The 13,595-nt window shown below is 43.1% G+C and overlaps 1 protein-coding gene across 1 annotated transcript; it reads right to left on the bottom strand.

Annotated features, from left to right (window-relative positions):
- Positions 1-225: 225 nt before the first annotated feature.
- On the bottom strand, positions 226-12,027 carry LOC115115172 (serine/threonine-protein kinase Sgk1-like). Its single transcript, XM_029643661.2, has 9 exons — positions 11,800-12,027; positions 9,841-9,916; positions 5,747-5,819; positions 5,307-5,492; positions 4,909-5,153; positions 2,250-2,469; positions 1,755-1,910; positions 1,333-1,422; positions 226-1,105 (listed from the first exon to the last, which is right to left on the bottom strand). The coding sequence occupies exons 1-9, from the start codon at positions 11,867-11,869 to the stop codon at positions 944-946; spliced, it is 1,278 nt and encodes a 425-aa protein (XP_029499521.1). The 5' UTR covers positions 11,870-12,027; the 3' UTR covers positions 226-943.
- Between the last annotated feature and the right edge of the window lie 1,568 nt (positions 12,028-13,595).

The following is a 13,595-nucleotide window of genomic DNA, read 5'->3' as shown; positions in this document are numbered from 1 at the left end:
GTTTTCCTACTTGTTTAGCTAATATATTTTGATGGTGAACAACATTGTCTGCATGTGTATGATTTTGAAAAGTTAATAGTTGACCAGCAGAATTAAGGTCAGATGGTACAATGATACCTTATCAATAGTATTTGATCCAAAATAGTATGATTTTGACAGATTAGTATGATTTTGAGGGTGAACAGATCAATGGTGTTTTGAGGTGAACCTAGTATGATTTTGAGCTAATATATTTTGATGGTGAACAGATGTTACTATTGTGATTTTGAGGGTGAACAGATCAATAGTATGATTTTGAGGGTGAACAGATCAATAGTATGATTTTGAGGGTGAACAGATATGCAGCTGAACATGAGACAGAGTGGATGCTTAAACAATGCAATCACCCTTAATGCCTCAAGTGCAATCCAGCATTCACACAACAAACGACAACAAATGCCTTGTGACATGTAAGTCTTCAGTATATATACAGAATGATCAGGAAGGCAGGGCCCTCTCCAGTCTGTGTTTGATGCAGCCTAGCCGTGTCGGGGGCAGTACTGCTCTCGGGTTTTCGCTGCCGTGAAACTTCAGCCACTTCACTCTTCTTTCCGACAGTGGTCGTGGTCCACAGCGATTAGAGAGAAACGTCCTTTCTCCCTGTAGTACGAAACAACGTCCCACCTTGGCACACTTTGCATCAGGTAAGTAGGGTCATTGGTATTGAAGATTGGAGTCCCATGTGATGCACACCTCTCATGCAACAATCCCAGGAGATCTGGAGTTCTAGACCCCCCCCCCACCCCACCTTTTCCTCTCAGGCATGTTCAGGAGTCTTATTAACAGACCATGAACACCTCCCACACCACTCATACAGTACATGGTGCCTGTCTCTTGCCTGTGTCTCTATTTGTTCCCATCCCCCTCTCATCATCAATAGAGGTGATGAAGATAGAGGAGTCCCTCACATGAAGCCGTCAGCGGGTCCATAGGAGAAGCCTGGGAAGGCTCCAGCTGCCTCCTTGATGCTGCTGGTCACCAGCAGGCCGTCCGTGTTGCACAGCGACGAGGTCACAGGGAGGTGGGTGAACTCTGGGTCAAAGTGCCTGAGGTCCGTGGGCCCGCTCTGCGAAAGCCAACCAATCAGAGGAGTGTATTAGAGACGGGCTCCGAAACACAAATCATCAAATTCACATTTCACACATTATAAAGGTAAGTGTCAATGTCTCCTTTCTCCTGAAGTGTGCACTTGTTAACTACTTCCCACAAACTAAAAGCATTGGATTGGTGGAGGCGCGGACTAAAAGGAGTTTCCCCATCTACAGTATACAGTCTTCTGATAAATGTACGTACCACGGAGGGAATGTAGGGTGGTGTGATCTTCCTGGCCATCAGGTCATCCCAGTTGATGGGTGAGAAGAAGGTGTGGCACTTCAGCTCCATCTACAGGTGAATAGGAACACTACATCAACCCACTGGTACAGTACAGTAGCACTAGTACAGAACAACCGTACTGACACCTTGTTAGTGTTGTTTTATGTCTTGTATAGTACATTGATTCTATGTTAGGCTGCTGGGGGGAAGCAGGCTCCTAATAATGTCTGGAACGGAGCAAATGGAATGTCATCAAACACCTGGAAACCATGGAAACCATGTGTTTGATGTATTTGATACCATTCCACCTATTTCGCTCCAGCCATTACCACGAGCCGGTCCTCCCCAATTAAGATGGCACCAACCTCCTGTGAGATATATATATATATATATATACTTACAAAATCATCTTTCACTCCCAGCCTCTTGGTGCGGTCCTTTTGCAGGAGCCCCTCCAACAGTTCCCTGCCTGAGTTGGACACGTTGGGCTTCAGTATCAGAGGCTTGTTCAGGATATTGTTGTACATCTCAGCTGTGTTACGACTGTAGAAGGGTGGCTATGGAGGGAGACCAAGAGCAAACATGTGTACATGCTAACTTAGTCAAACTCCTAACACACCAGGCACCATGATTGTCAGTGTACTTGTGATTTATAAATTACATTCTCTATATTGAACTGACATAGTGGGAAAGCATGTATCCCAAATGGCACCCTATTCCCTTTATAGTGCCCTACTTTTGACCAGGGTCCATATGGCTCTAGTCAAAAGAAGTGCACCACATAGGGAATAGGGTGCCATTTGGGATGTATCCATATTGAATAACACATTTAGATGCATTGTGAAAACTGAAAGATGATGAAAAAAATCTGTAAAAAAAGCATATGGATGACTCACCAGTCCGTAGAGCATCTCGTACAGCACCGATCCCAGGCACCACCAGTCCACTGTGCGGTCGTACGCCTGCTTCTGCAGCACCTCGGGGGCCAGGTACTCTGGCGTTCCACAGAAGGTTGTGGTGGTTCCAGTGGGTGCCAGGCCCTCTTTGCAGAGGCCAAAGTCTGTCAGGACGATGTGTCCCGTTGAGGCTAGCAGGATATTCTCAGGCTTCAGATCTCTGTGAGGGGGAAGAGAAGGGGAGAGGGTTATGAAACAGGCACCAATATAAATACAATATTTACATTTTTCTTGTCACATTAATTTTCTAGCAATCCCTTAGCATTCAGTCGTTTCATCACTAGCTAGGTTTCCATCCAATTGTATGGACAGATTTTCATGTGAATATTCTAAAATCTGCATAAAGACAACATGGGCATTCTCCCACCAGCGGTGTTCCCACCAAACAGACTTGATGCAGATAAAAATCAGTGCGTGATGACGTAGCGCACACATCATGTACTTTTTAAATTAAGTTTTCATGTACGGAATAGAAATCTAAAGTTCAATGTGTCGTTAAATAGCAAATGTGTCTACTGTTGGCACGTATGCTCTAGCCAACAGCTGGCAGAGATACAGTTCGGGTAGACGAGTCTACATGATTATTATGGATAAGAGCATTGCTTCATTTTAGCCAGATCCTACCGGAACAGAATCCGGCACCTCTCCGTTTTGGACTGTTTCGTTCCGGAACTTATTTGACCAGATGCGGTACCTCTCGTTGGATGAAAAATCCAACGAGTGGTTTTTTGCAATGTAAAAGTTATAATAAACACAATCAATGTTCATTTGAGTTCTTCGTTAATTGTCCACACGCTTCATAATGTATTTCCTTAAATAGCCGCGCAAGGTTCTGGACGAGCTACAACACACCTGATAAATTGAAATACATTTAAGTGCCAAAATGACTACTGTCTGTTCCGAAAGAAATGAAATAATTCAGAATATCCTACAACACCACAAGAAAGCCAAACATGTTACCACATAGCTTGTTTAAAAAAAATTGCCTAGCTGTGGAGTGTATTCGGATAACAAGGCATATCCTACAGTCGGGAAAACGCGGCAGATCTGTCAGCTGTAGGATACCAAAATACTTCAACCTCCAAATATTGTGTTACAAATTAAAAAGAGAGAGGCTTTGGCACGAGCGCATAACGCCATCACCAGCGAGCTGCATGCTCATCATTGGGTGTGTCAGTAAAACTGGAAAGCATTTTTAGAACTATAATTTCCTCATACTGTAGTATAAAATAAGTCTGCACACTCCTAGGCTATTGATGGATTCAATACAAGGTAGTTTTCGTTGATCTCAGTTTGTCAGTGTCAAAGTATCCACTCAATTCGACCAAGTGTGCTGTATTATGGGGCTTTCAAGACAACAGGGAACTCGAAAAAATACCATGTTGAATCATGACGTCAGTGATCTTCAGGTCGGAGCTCTAGAAAGAGGCCAGTTCCCCACTAGGAATTCAGAGTTGGATGACAGTTCAAAACCAATTTCCCAAGTCAGAGCATTTTTTCCCCCTTCAGATTACCCAGTTGTCTGGAACGCTCTGAAGTAGGCTAGTTCCCAGTTTTGAATGCGGCATTAAAAAAGATCACTCCTAAATCTCCAGTCATATAAAATGACGTAGAATTTAATTTAAATGAGTTTATAAAAATACCAAAATGGCCCATGTGTGCAACTTTTGTAAGTGCCACTACGCAAATGTGATGATATGAATTAAATGCCTTATTATAAAGGTGATTTGTTTTTCTTCTCATGTGTTCCGGTACTTCAGTTTCCCAGGTCACCCTTCTCTTCCGGCTCTTCCCGATTTGACAAATTAAGCACGGGATAAAACTGAAAATATTTGTCCAACAGCAGTAAAGCATCGATCATCATGTCACCAGAATAATCCCCTCGATATGCATTGGAAAGGAGCATCAAGATCACCGTGCACTTTTCACCACGTGAAGTTCATCTCAATATATTTCATCTGTAGCCTACTAAACAGCATGGTTTCCCGGACGTAGTGGACTAGGACCAACAAACCATATCGATATGATGCATGTTATATCAATATTTGCGCATTAAGGCGTTTACACATCCATTTCTCACATAAATAATTTTACAGATACAAAAAGATCCCACCACGTCGAAATGATCTTTCGGCATTTGTTAAACTGTACCGAAACTTCTTGTTTCTATCACAGCTGCTGTCCTGATAAAAACATGTTTTTATTTATTTCATTTTTTATACAGAAGGACTTTACTCACATAAAAACTGTGGATGGGAAACGTGGTTAGTGATGTAATGGTAAAAAAAAAAAGTGGGTAAACGATGATCGCCGTTTGTGGTGAGTAAAGTAACGCTTTCTATACCTTCGATGCATTTTTGCACAAAAGGTTTAGGTGGGTAAACGGTGTTTACGTGCGTTTACCTTCCACTACACCAGTGGTCCTTATTCACTAGACCTAGAGTATGGTTTCCCAAACTCGGTCCTGGGAACCCCCTTGGGTGCACGTTTTAGGGCAAAAACCAGAGACTAACACAGTATGAGTGTTATTTTTCCGGACATGTGCTATTACATATGGCCACCACCAGGGGGTGGTGTAGGATAGCATCTTAGTTTGTACCTGTAAACAATATGCAGGGAGTGGAGGTATCCCAGAGCACTGGCGATCTCTGCAGCGTAGAACCTGGCTCTGGGTTCTAGGAACACCCTCTCTCTCTGTAGATGGTAGAACAACTCTCCTCCATTCACGTAGTCGAGGACAAAGTAGAGTTTGTCAGTAGTCTGGAAGGAAAAGTGCAGCCCCACCAGGAAAGGATGTTTGATATTCTTCATCAGGACACTTCGCTCCGCCATGATATGCTTTTGCTGAATGAGGGAGGAAGAGAGCACACCATTCACGATGACAGTAGTCCAAAAGAAACCTCGGGCAGCTGAGTGGTTGTATGTATTTGTGGCTATTTGCAGTTTGCTCGGAGTATTGATTGTGTGTTTTAATAGCAAAGACCAGTAAAGACTCACCTCTTTCTTCTTCAAGATGATTTTCTTCTGTAGAACCTTGACGGCGTAATACTCGTTGCTGTCCCGGTGGCGAGCCAACAGCACCTTCCCAAAGCTCCCTTTGCCAATGATTTTCAGGTAGTCAAAATCACTTGGTTTGATCGCCAACTCCTCCGCTAGAGAGCTTCTGGGGAACGCCAGGCACATCTGGGAAAAAAGGAGCGGAGAGGAGAAAGGTAAGAACAACCATCTTGGCTCTGGATTAAATGATCTATTCACACCCATGTGAATCTTACAGTATGTGTCCTAAATGGCACCCTATTCCCTATATAGTGCACTACTTTTGACCTGAACCCTATGAGCTGTGGTCAAAAAGCAGTGCACTATGGGGGGCATATGGTGTCATTTGGGTTGACCTCTTTCTGTCTGCCCCAAGGGGCCAAGCCAAGTGTTGTGCTCACCGGATTCAGAAGTTCATCATCGTCCAGCTCTTCATTCTGGTTCTCATCGATCTTGAGGAAGTCAACATCAGAGCTGAGGAAGGAACAGAGAGAATGTTAACTTTAAGACGTTAAAATGGAATCCTCCGCCACTGATGATTCTCTGACGTAATTTTGACTGATACATTAATTTGCCACTTTGTGATTTTAGGGATGACATGGTATTTTCTAGAGTGTATAAATTATAATATTAATACTTGGCTTGGCATTGAAAGACAGTATTGCAATTACTATGATTGGTACCCACTTTGTAAGTTGGGACATTGCAATGACTGTGACTGTTGGTATTTCAGATGAACAAGGCTGAGTTTTACAGTGATTACAATTAGCAAATAGATGGAGAAGGTTCCATCTGTCATTTAAGTTAATCTGACCAATGAGGACAAGCAGGCTAAGCCTTTCAATAAGGGTCTCTACTAACTACTCATAGACAATAAGGGTCTCTACTAACTCCTGATAGATAATAAGGGTCTCTACTAACTACTCATAGACAATAAGGGTCTCTACTAACTCCTCATAGACAATAAGGGTCTCTACTAACTCCTCATAGACAATAAGGGTCTCTACTAACTCCTGATAGACAATAAGGGTCTCTACTAACTCCTGATAGACTATAAGGGTCTCTACTAACTCCTGATAGACAATAAGGGTCTCTACTAACTCCTGATAGACAATAAGGGTCTCTACTAACTCCTGATAGACAATAAGGGTCTCTACTAACTCCTCATAGACAATAAGGGTCTCTACTAACTCCTGATAGACTATAAGGGTCTCTACTAACTCCTCATAGACAATATGGGTCTCTACTAACTCCTGATAGACAATAAGGGTCTCTACTAACTCCTGATAGACAATAAGGGTCTCTACTAACTCCTGATAGACAATAAGGGTCTCTACTAACTCCTGATAGACAATAATGGTCTCTACTAATCTTTCCAATAAGGGTAAACTCCTATAGACAATAAGGGTCTCTTCTCCTGATAGACAATACTCATAACTCCTCATAGACAATAAGGGTCTCTACTAACTCCTGATAGACTCCTGATAGACAATAAGGGTATCTACTAACTCCCGATAGACAATAGACAATAAGGGTCTCTACTAACTCCTGATAGACAATAAGGGTCTCTAATAACTCCTGATAGACAATAAGGGTCTCTTCTAACTACTCATAGACAATAAGGGTCTCTTAACTCCCAATAGACAATAAGGGTCTCTACTAACTCCTGATAGACAATAAGGGTCTCTTCTAACTAGTCATAGACAATACAGGTCTCTACTAACTCCTGGTAGACTATAAGGGTCTCTACTAACTCCTCATAGACAATAAGGGTCTCTACTAACTCCTGATAGACAATAAGGGTCTCTACAATAACTCTTCTGATACTAACTCCGATAGACAATAAGGGTCTCTCTCTATAGACAATAAGGGTCTCTACTAACTCCTCATAGACAATAAGGGTCTCTACTAACTCCTGATAGACAATAAGGGTCTCTACTAACTCCCGATAGACAATAAGGGTCTCTTATAACTACTCATATACAATAGGGGTTTCTTTTCTGAGAGATAAGGAAGTTGTTGTTGACCCACTAAATACAGCAAGCCAATTTGAGTAATTTAGCATATGCTCTTATCCAGAGCGATTACAGAAGCAATTAGGGTTAAGTGCCTTGCTCAAAGGTACATCAGCAGATTGTTTACCAAGTCGGCTCTGGGATTCGAACCAGTGACCGTTTGGTTACTGGCCCAATGCTCTTTACAGCTAGGCTACCTGCAGCACCATCTGAATAGTCGTTTTAAGCAGGCCTATCAACTTCCATTGCAACATGACAATAATATGACGAAAAAACATCAGTGAAAGTATAAATATCTATCAAATAGTCCTGGATATCTTTTTGACAAGTTTGCAAACATTAAGCCTCTCTGTGTGTCAGTTCATCTGCTTCCCATGTATCAGACTTGTCTATAGCATGAACAGCCCCGATTCAGACTGCTGTAAGCATGTAGCATCTGGCGAGGGTATACCCATTCAAATAGATGGTAACAGACTTCATGTTATATTATCTATTCACAAAGCTGTCTGCTACCTGAGGGGATTTCACAAACACTCTGACACAGTCATAATGCTTTGTCTAAATGCAAATATGCCACGCACGCGAATGTAACTTTCATATAGGCCAGAACACATTTTTCGAATACAAAAAATATATACTTACTGCACGCAGTTTAAGGAAAATTGCACCCGGCTGTATTTTGAGAAACACAGGAAATGTGGACTAGAATGGTCCAATGGAATTCCGAGCGCAAGGTGAGAGAATGTGTTGTAGCGAAACAAGGTGAGAGAATGTGTTTTTTGATTTAGCCAAATGTTTCAAACGGGTGTAAACAGAGCGGCGGGATTAAACAGAACATGGGGATTGCCGCTGTTGCTGAACTGCACACAGTAAGTGTACCTTTTCTATTTGAAAGATCATTTTTTTGATTTATATAAAAGTTCATTTACAAATGTTTCCAAAACCGTATCGCAATTGAGGCTTATTTGTGTTTCAACAGAGCGGCGGGATTAAACAGAACATGGGGATTGTAGTTCATGAGGGAGCCGGCTGTTATCAGTACCATCGGCTGAGAATCCTAGGAGGGATCGGCTGTTATCAGTACCATCGGCTGAGAATCCTAGGAGGGATCGGCTGTTATCAGTACCATCGGCTGAGAATCCTAGGAGGAGGGATCAGTACCATCGCTGTTATCAGTACCATCGGCTGAGAATCCTAGGAGGGATCGGCTGTTATCAGTACCATCGGCTGAGAATCCTAGGAGGGGTCGGCTGTTATCAGTACCATCGGCTGAGAATCCTAGGAGGGGTCGGCTGTTATCAGTACCATCGGCTGAGAATCCTAGGAGGGATCGGCTGTTATCAGTACCATCGGCTGAGAATCCTAGGAGGGATCGGCTGTTATCAGTACCATCGGCTGAGAATCCATAGAATCCTAGAGGGATCGGCTGAGAATTAGGAGGGATCAGTACCATCGGCTGAGAATCTGAGAATCCTAGAATCCTAGAGGGGTCGGCTGTTATCAGTACCATCGGCTGAGAATCCTAGGAGGGATCGGCTGTTATCAGTACCATCGGCTGAGAATCCTAGGAGGGATTATCAGTACCATCGGCTGAGAATCCTAGGAGGGGTCGGCTGTTATCAGTACCATCGGCTGAGAATCCTAGGAGGGATCGGCTGTTATCAGTACCATCGGCTGAGAATCCTAGGAGGGATCGGCTGTTATCAGTACCATCGGCTGAGAATCCTAGGAGGGGTCGGCTGTTATCAGTACCATCGCTGTCCTAGGAGGGATCGGCTGTTATCAGTACCATCGGCTGAGAATCTTAGGAGGGGTCGGCTGTTATCAGTACCATCGGCTGAGAATCCTAGGAGGGTTCAGCTGTAAAGATGGGTATACCCCACTTGGGTTCTTGAGAGCTACTGAAGAGGGTAGACAAGGTGCTTGGGAATTTTCCACTGAGCCAGACCCCCACCTGGCCGCTTGCCAGGCTGTTGAGAACAAACCATATTATGTGGTGAGTGCTTAATTGTATTAGCCAGCATCCCCGTCTAGGGGACACTGGGGATTTGCAGAAAAGGTGCTTAGGCAGCGAAGAGGCCATGGCAGGAACACACTTGACATGAAATAACTATTCTTACACTGGCTTTGCCTGCTTGTCCCCAGATTACTGCTTTGATTTAGAATGCACGGACAGAACTCTCAATGATAGTTATGTCACGTGAGGCTTATTGGATTGGAAATGGACAGTACAGTGACTAACCTGTGGGTAAACCTATACAATTATAAATAAACACATTGGCCTAATGTAATGGTGTGGGAAGTGGATATACTGACGCACACAGAGGCCTAATGTAATGCAGATATTGACTATTTGATAAATATTTCTACTTTCCCAAAAAGTTATTAGTTATATTATTGTCATGTTGCGATGGAAGTTGGCCTATATAATATCCAAACATCTCCTTTTTGGACACACAAGTGTTTCACATAATACTTACTGATGGCAGATATGTGGGTTTGACACCAGCTTCGAGATTAAGTCATTCAGACCCATTTTCCTCTCCTTGATAAAAGCTGCAATACAAAAAGAGGCATTTACGTCAGCTGGGTGCCTGGAGAATACATCGTCACTGATCAGATTGAACATTGCATTTCTATATACAGTACATGACCAAAGGTATGTGGACACCTGCTTGTCGAACATCTCACACCGAAATCATGAGCATTAATATGGAGTTGGTACCTCCTTTGCTGCTATAACAGCCTCCACTCTTCTGAGAAAGGCTTTCTACTAGATGTTGGAACATTGCTGCGGGGACTTGCTTCCATTCAGCCGCAAGAGCATTAATGAGGTCGGGCACTGATGTTGGGCGATTATGCTTGGCTCGCAGTCGGTGTTCCAATTCATCCCAAAGGTGGGGTTGAGGTCAGGGCTTTGTGCAGGCCAGTCAAGTTCCTCCACACCAATCTCAACAAACCATTACTGTATGGACCTCACTTTGTACACAGGGGCAATGTCATGCTGAAACAGGAAAGGGCCTTCCCCAAACTATTACTGCCAAAAAGTTGGAAGTACAGAATCGTCTATAATGTCATTGCATGATGTAGCGTTAAGATTTCCCTTCACTGGAACTAAGGGGTCTGAACCATGAAAAACAGCCCCAGACCATTATCCCTCCTCCACCTAACTTTACAGTTGGCACTTTGCATCGGGGCAGGTAGCGTTCTCCTGGCATCCGCCAAACCCAGATTCGTCTGTCGGACTGCCAGATGGTGAAGCGTAATTCATCACTAAAGAGAATGCATTTCCACTGCTCCAGAGGCCAATGTCGGCAAGCTTTACACCACTCCAGCTGACGCTTGGCATTGAACATGGTGATCTTAGGCATGTGTGTGGCTGCTCGGCCATGGAAACCCATTTCATGAAGTTCCCGATGAACTGTTATTGTGCTGACGTTGCTTCCAGAGGCAGTTTGGAACTCGGTAGTGAGTGTCGCAACCGAGGACAGACAGTTTTTACACGCTACGCGCTTCAGCAATCTGCGGTCCCGTTCTGTGAGCTTGTGTGGCCTACCACTTCGCAGCTGAGCCGTTGTTGCTCCCAAATGTTTCCACTTCACAATAACAGCACTTACAGTTGACCGGGCAGCTCTAGCAATGCAGAAATTTGATGAACTGACTTGTTGGAATGGTGGCATCCTATGACAGTGCCACGTTGAAAGTCACTAAGTCTACTAACAATGTTTGTCTATGGAGATTGCATGGCTGTGTGCTCGATTTCCTACACCTGTCAACAACGGTGAAATAGCCAAACCCACTCATTTGAAAGTGTGTCCACATACTTTTGTACATCTAGTGTACCTATAGGCTATACCTTTGCAAAACTGGGACAATGATACCTGGGAAACCATAGCCTACATTTCGTCACACAGGTCAACATAAATATCTAGCCATGCTAAAACTGTGCAAAATTATCATGTATTTTTTCGGAGCTGCAAAATGATGCTGGAAAAGATTCCGTTATAACGCATTAGCTGCATAATCTTATCGTTACGCAACACAATGTTACTGTGTATAGCCTTACCCCTTTAGGCGACCCTCCGCGTCGCATAGTGAAATATATCGCTCAAATCCTATATCACATAGGCCTAAATAGTGCGACAAGTGAACCATATATAAGGGCAGCTCATTATCAATTGAGATATGTGCGCAATACAATGTTTAATTTAGTGCATGCACCCCCATTGCCAGTTAAGCAAGTTTTAGATCGAAGGCATTGTCTCGTGTATGCGGTAGACTACAATAACAACCCACGAAAGAATATACACCAATAGACTATTCATCAAAAACTCACGATCCAAAGCATACCGATGCATAATTCCATTCAACAGCACAATGCAAGCCCATAACCTAAATCAAAACATTGAACTCAGAATAACAGTAAAAAAAATGCCTACCAGTGAGAACTGACACGATTCCCCTCATCTTGCAATAAGACAAGTCGCATGGAGCCTCCGTAACAGCCATAGTGAACAAGAAGATAAATCCACTTGGGAAAAGCAGCTGAAATAGAGACCTCCGTTGTGGAGAAGACACGCTGGTTGCCCTAGAACCAATTGCTCCACTTCATGCGTACAGAGAGAGTCGTGTCCGCGGAAACGATCCGTCTTAAACACCCACCCAGTGCGCTGAGCAGCCAGTTATTATGTACGGAACACGTGGTTTGAGGAGGAGAGGCACACTGACATCACTTGGTTACCAAGCAACTGTCTGCTTCAGTGATGTAACTGGATCCCGCAGCTCCGTATCGTGCCTGCAGGAGGCGAGGGATGACGAGAGGTGTGTTGCGCTCCATGGGTGGTGAGCAATGACTGTACCGTGGAGCGCCAGATTGAACACCCCACTGCTAAACCCTGTCTTTTATTTAATCAATGGAAAAATACTGCTGGCCATAAACTCCCGAGAACCTATAGGATTACTGGCATTCCGGATCGGTTTATAATGACATTGGATATAATCACAAGTAGCTTGCATTGACACACGAGTGCTGAGCAATTAACCGAAATGTCGGGGGTTTTTTCCGTTTAAAAAAAAAACTGAATTGACCGACGTCGGTTCAATAATTTGACTAATTGAATTCCATTTCGGTCGTTTTTTTTCGGTCAGCTGGATGTGCGGTTTCTGTAGATATTCATCAGATGAAGCCTGAACTGGGCGATGTAGGGGCGAAAGGTAGCCTAGTGTTTGGACGGTTGCTGGTCCATTATAAATCTCCGAGATGACAAGGTAGAAATCTGTCGTTCTGCCCCTGAACAGGCAGTTCACCCACTGTTCCTAGGCCGTCATTGTAAATAAGAATTTGTTCTTAACTGACTTGCCTAGTTAAATAAAGGTTGTAGGTTCCAACAGGCCAATATTCTACCTAGTTTAGCGCAGAAAACATGGTAATTAACTACAATTTCCATAATCCATTGCGCACCCGCTTAAACCTGTCGGGTCTAAGAACAAGCGATTGAGCGGGATAGAAAGCGGTCGCTTCGCGATCCTGAAAATACGTTATCTAAGTGTTGGTGTGTTATTGATTTATTGAAGTCATAAAATAACTACTAAAATAGAGATTTTGTCAGACAGCAACTCTACAGAGATGATGACTTGGAATGGAATAATAAGTCAACAAATAAAACAGATTTTATTAAAGTAAAGTAATGTGAGAACTGATGGTTAGTGATAAACAGTAATGGGAAGTCACTACCATCGTGGGACTTGTATTAATTGTTTTATTCAGTGTTGTTACAGCATCCAACCCACATAATGCATATTGCATTTAATGTCAAAATAAATAAATAGAAAACCGTAAGTATTTATTAATAATCGAACCGACTTGAAAAATGTAAAAAAGTTCTCATCGCTTAGCTCTACCCATCACTGACTTCTGCTCCCAGCTTCATACAACAATGAGCTCAATACAGGCTACTTTCACCAATGCACGGTATTCCTTTATACTGTATTAGGATAGAGAAATGCATTTCATGATTAAAACGTTTCAGTTTCTGCAGCCAAAATTCCCTGTTAGCATCATCAGCAAATATCCAATATGTGGGATGGAAGCAAGTCAACGTAGGAAAAATTAAAATGCAGGTACAACAATAAAAAGTTATTTTCTATTACATTCTGCAAGCAATATCCCACTGGGCACAGATGTCAATTCAACATCTACTCCCAAGTTGGTTTAACGTAATTTCATTTAAATGAC

The sequence above is a fragment of the Oncorhynchus nerka genome, linkage group LG4 (assembly GCF_034236695.1).
Source record: "Oncorhynchus nerka isolate Pitt River linkage group LG4, Oner_Uvic_2.0, whole genome shotgun sequence".
In the NCBI taxonomy this organism is placed as follows: domain Eukaryota; kingdom Metazoa; phylum Chordata; class Actinopteri; order Salmoniformes; family Salmonidae; genus Oncorhynchus; species Oncorhynchus nerka.
The sequence above is the reverse complement of the archived record's forward strand: the minus strand, read 5'-3'. Positions and strand labels throughout refer to the sequence as shown.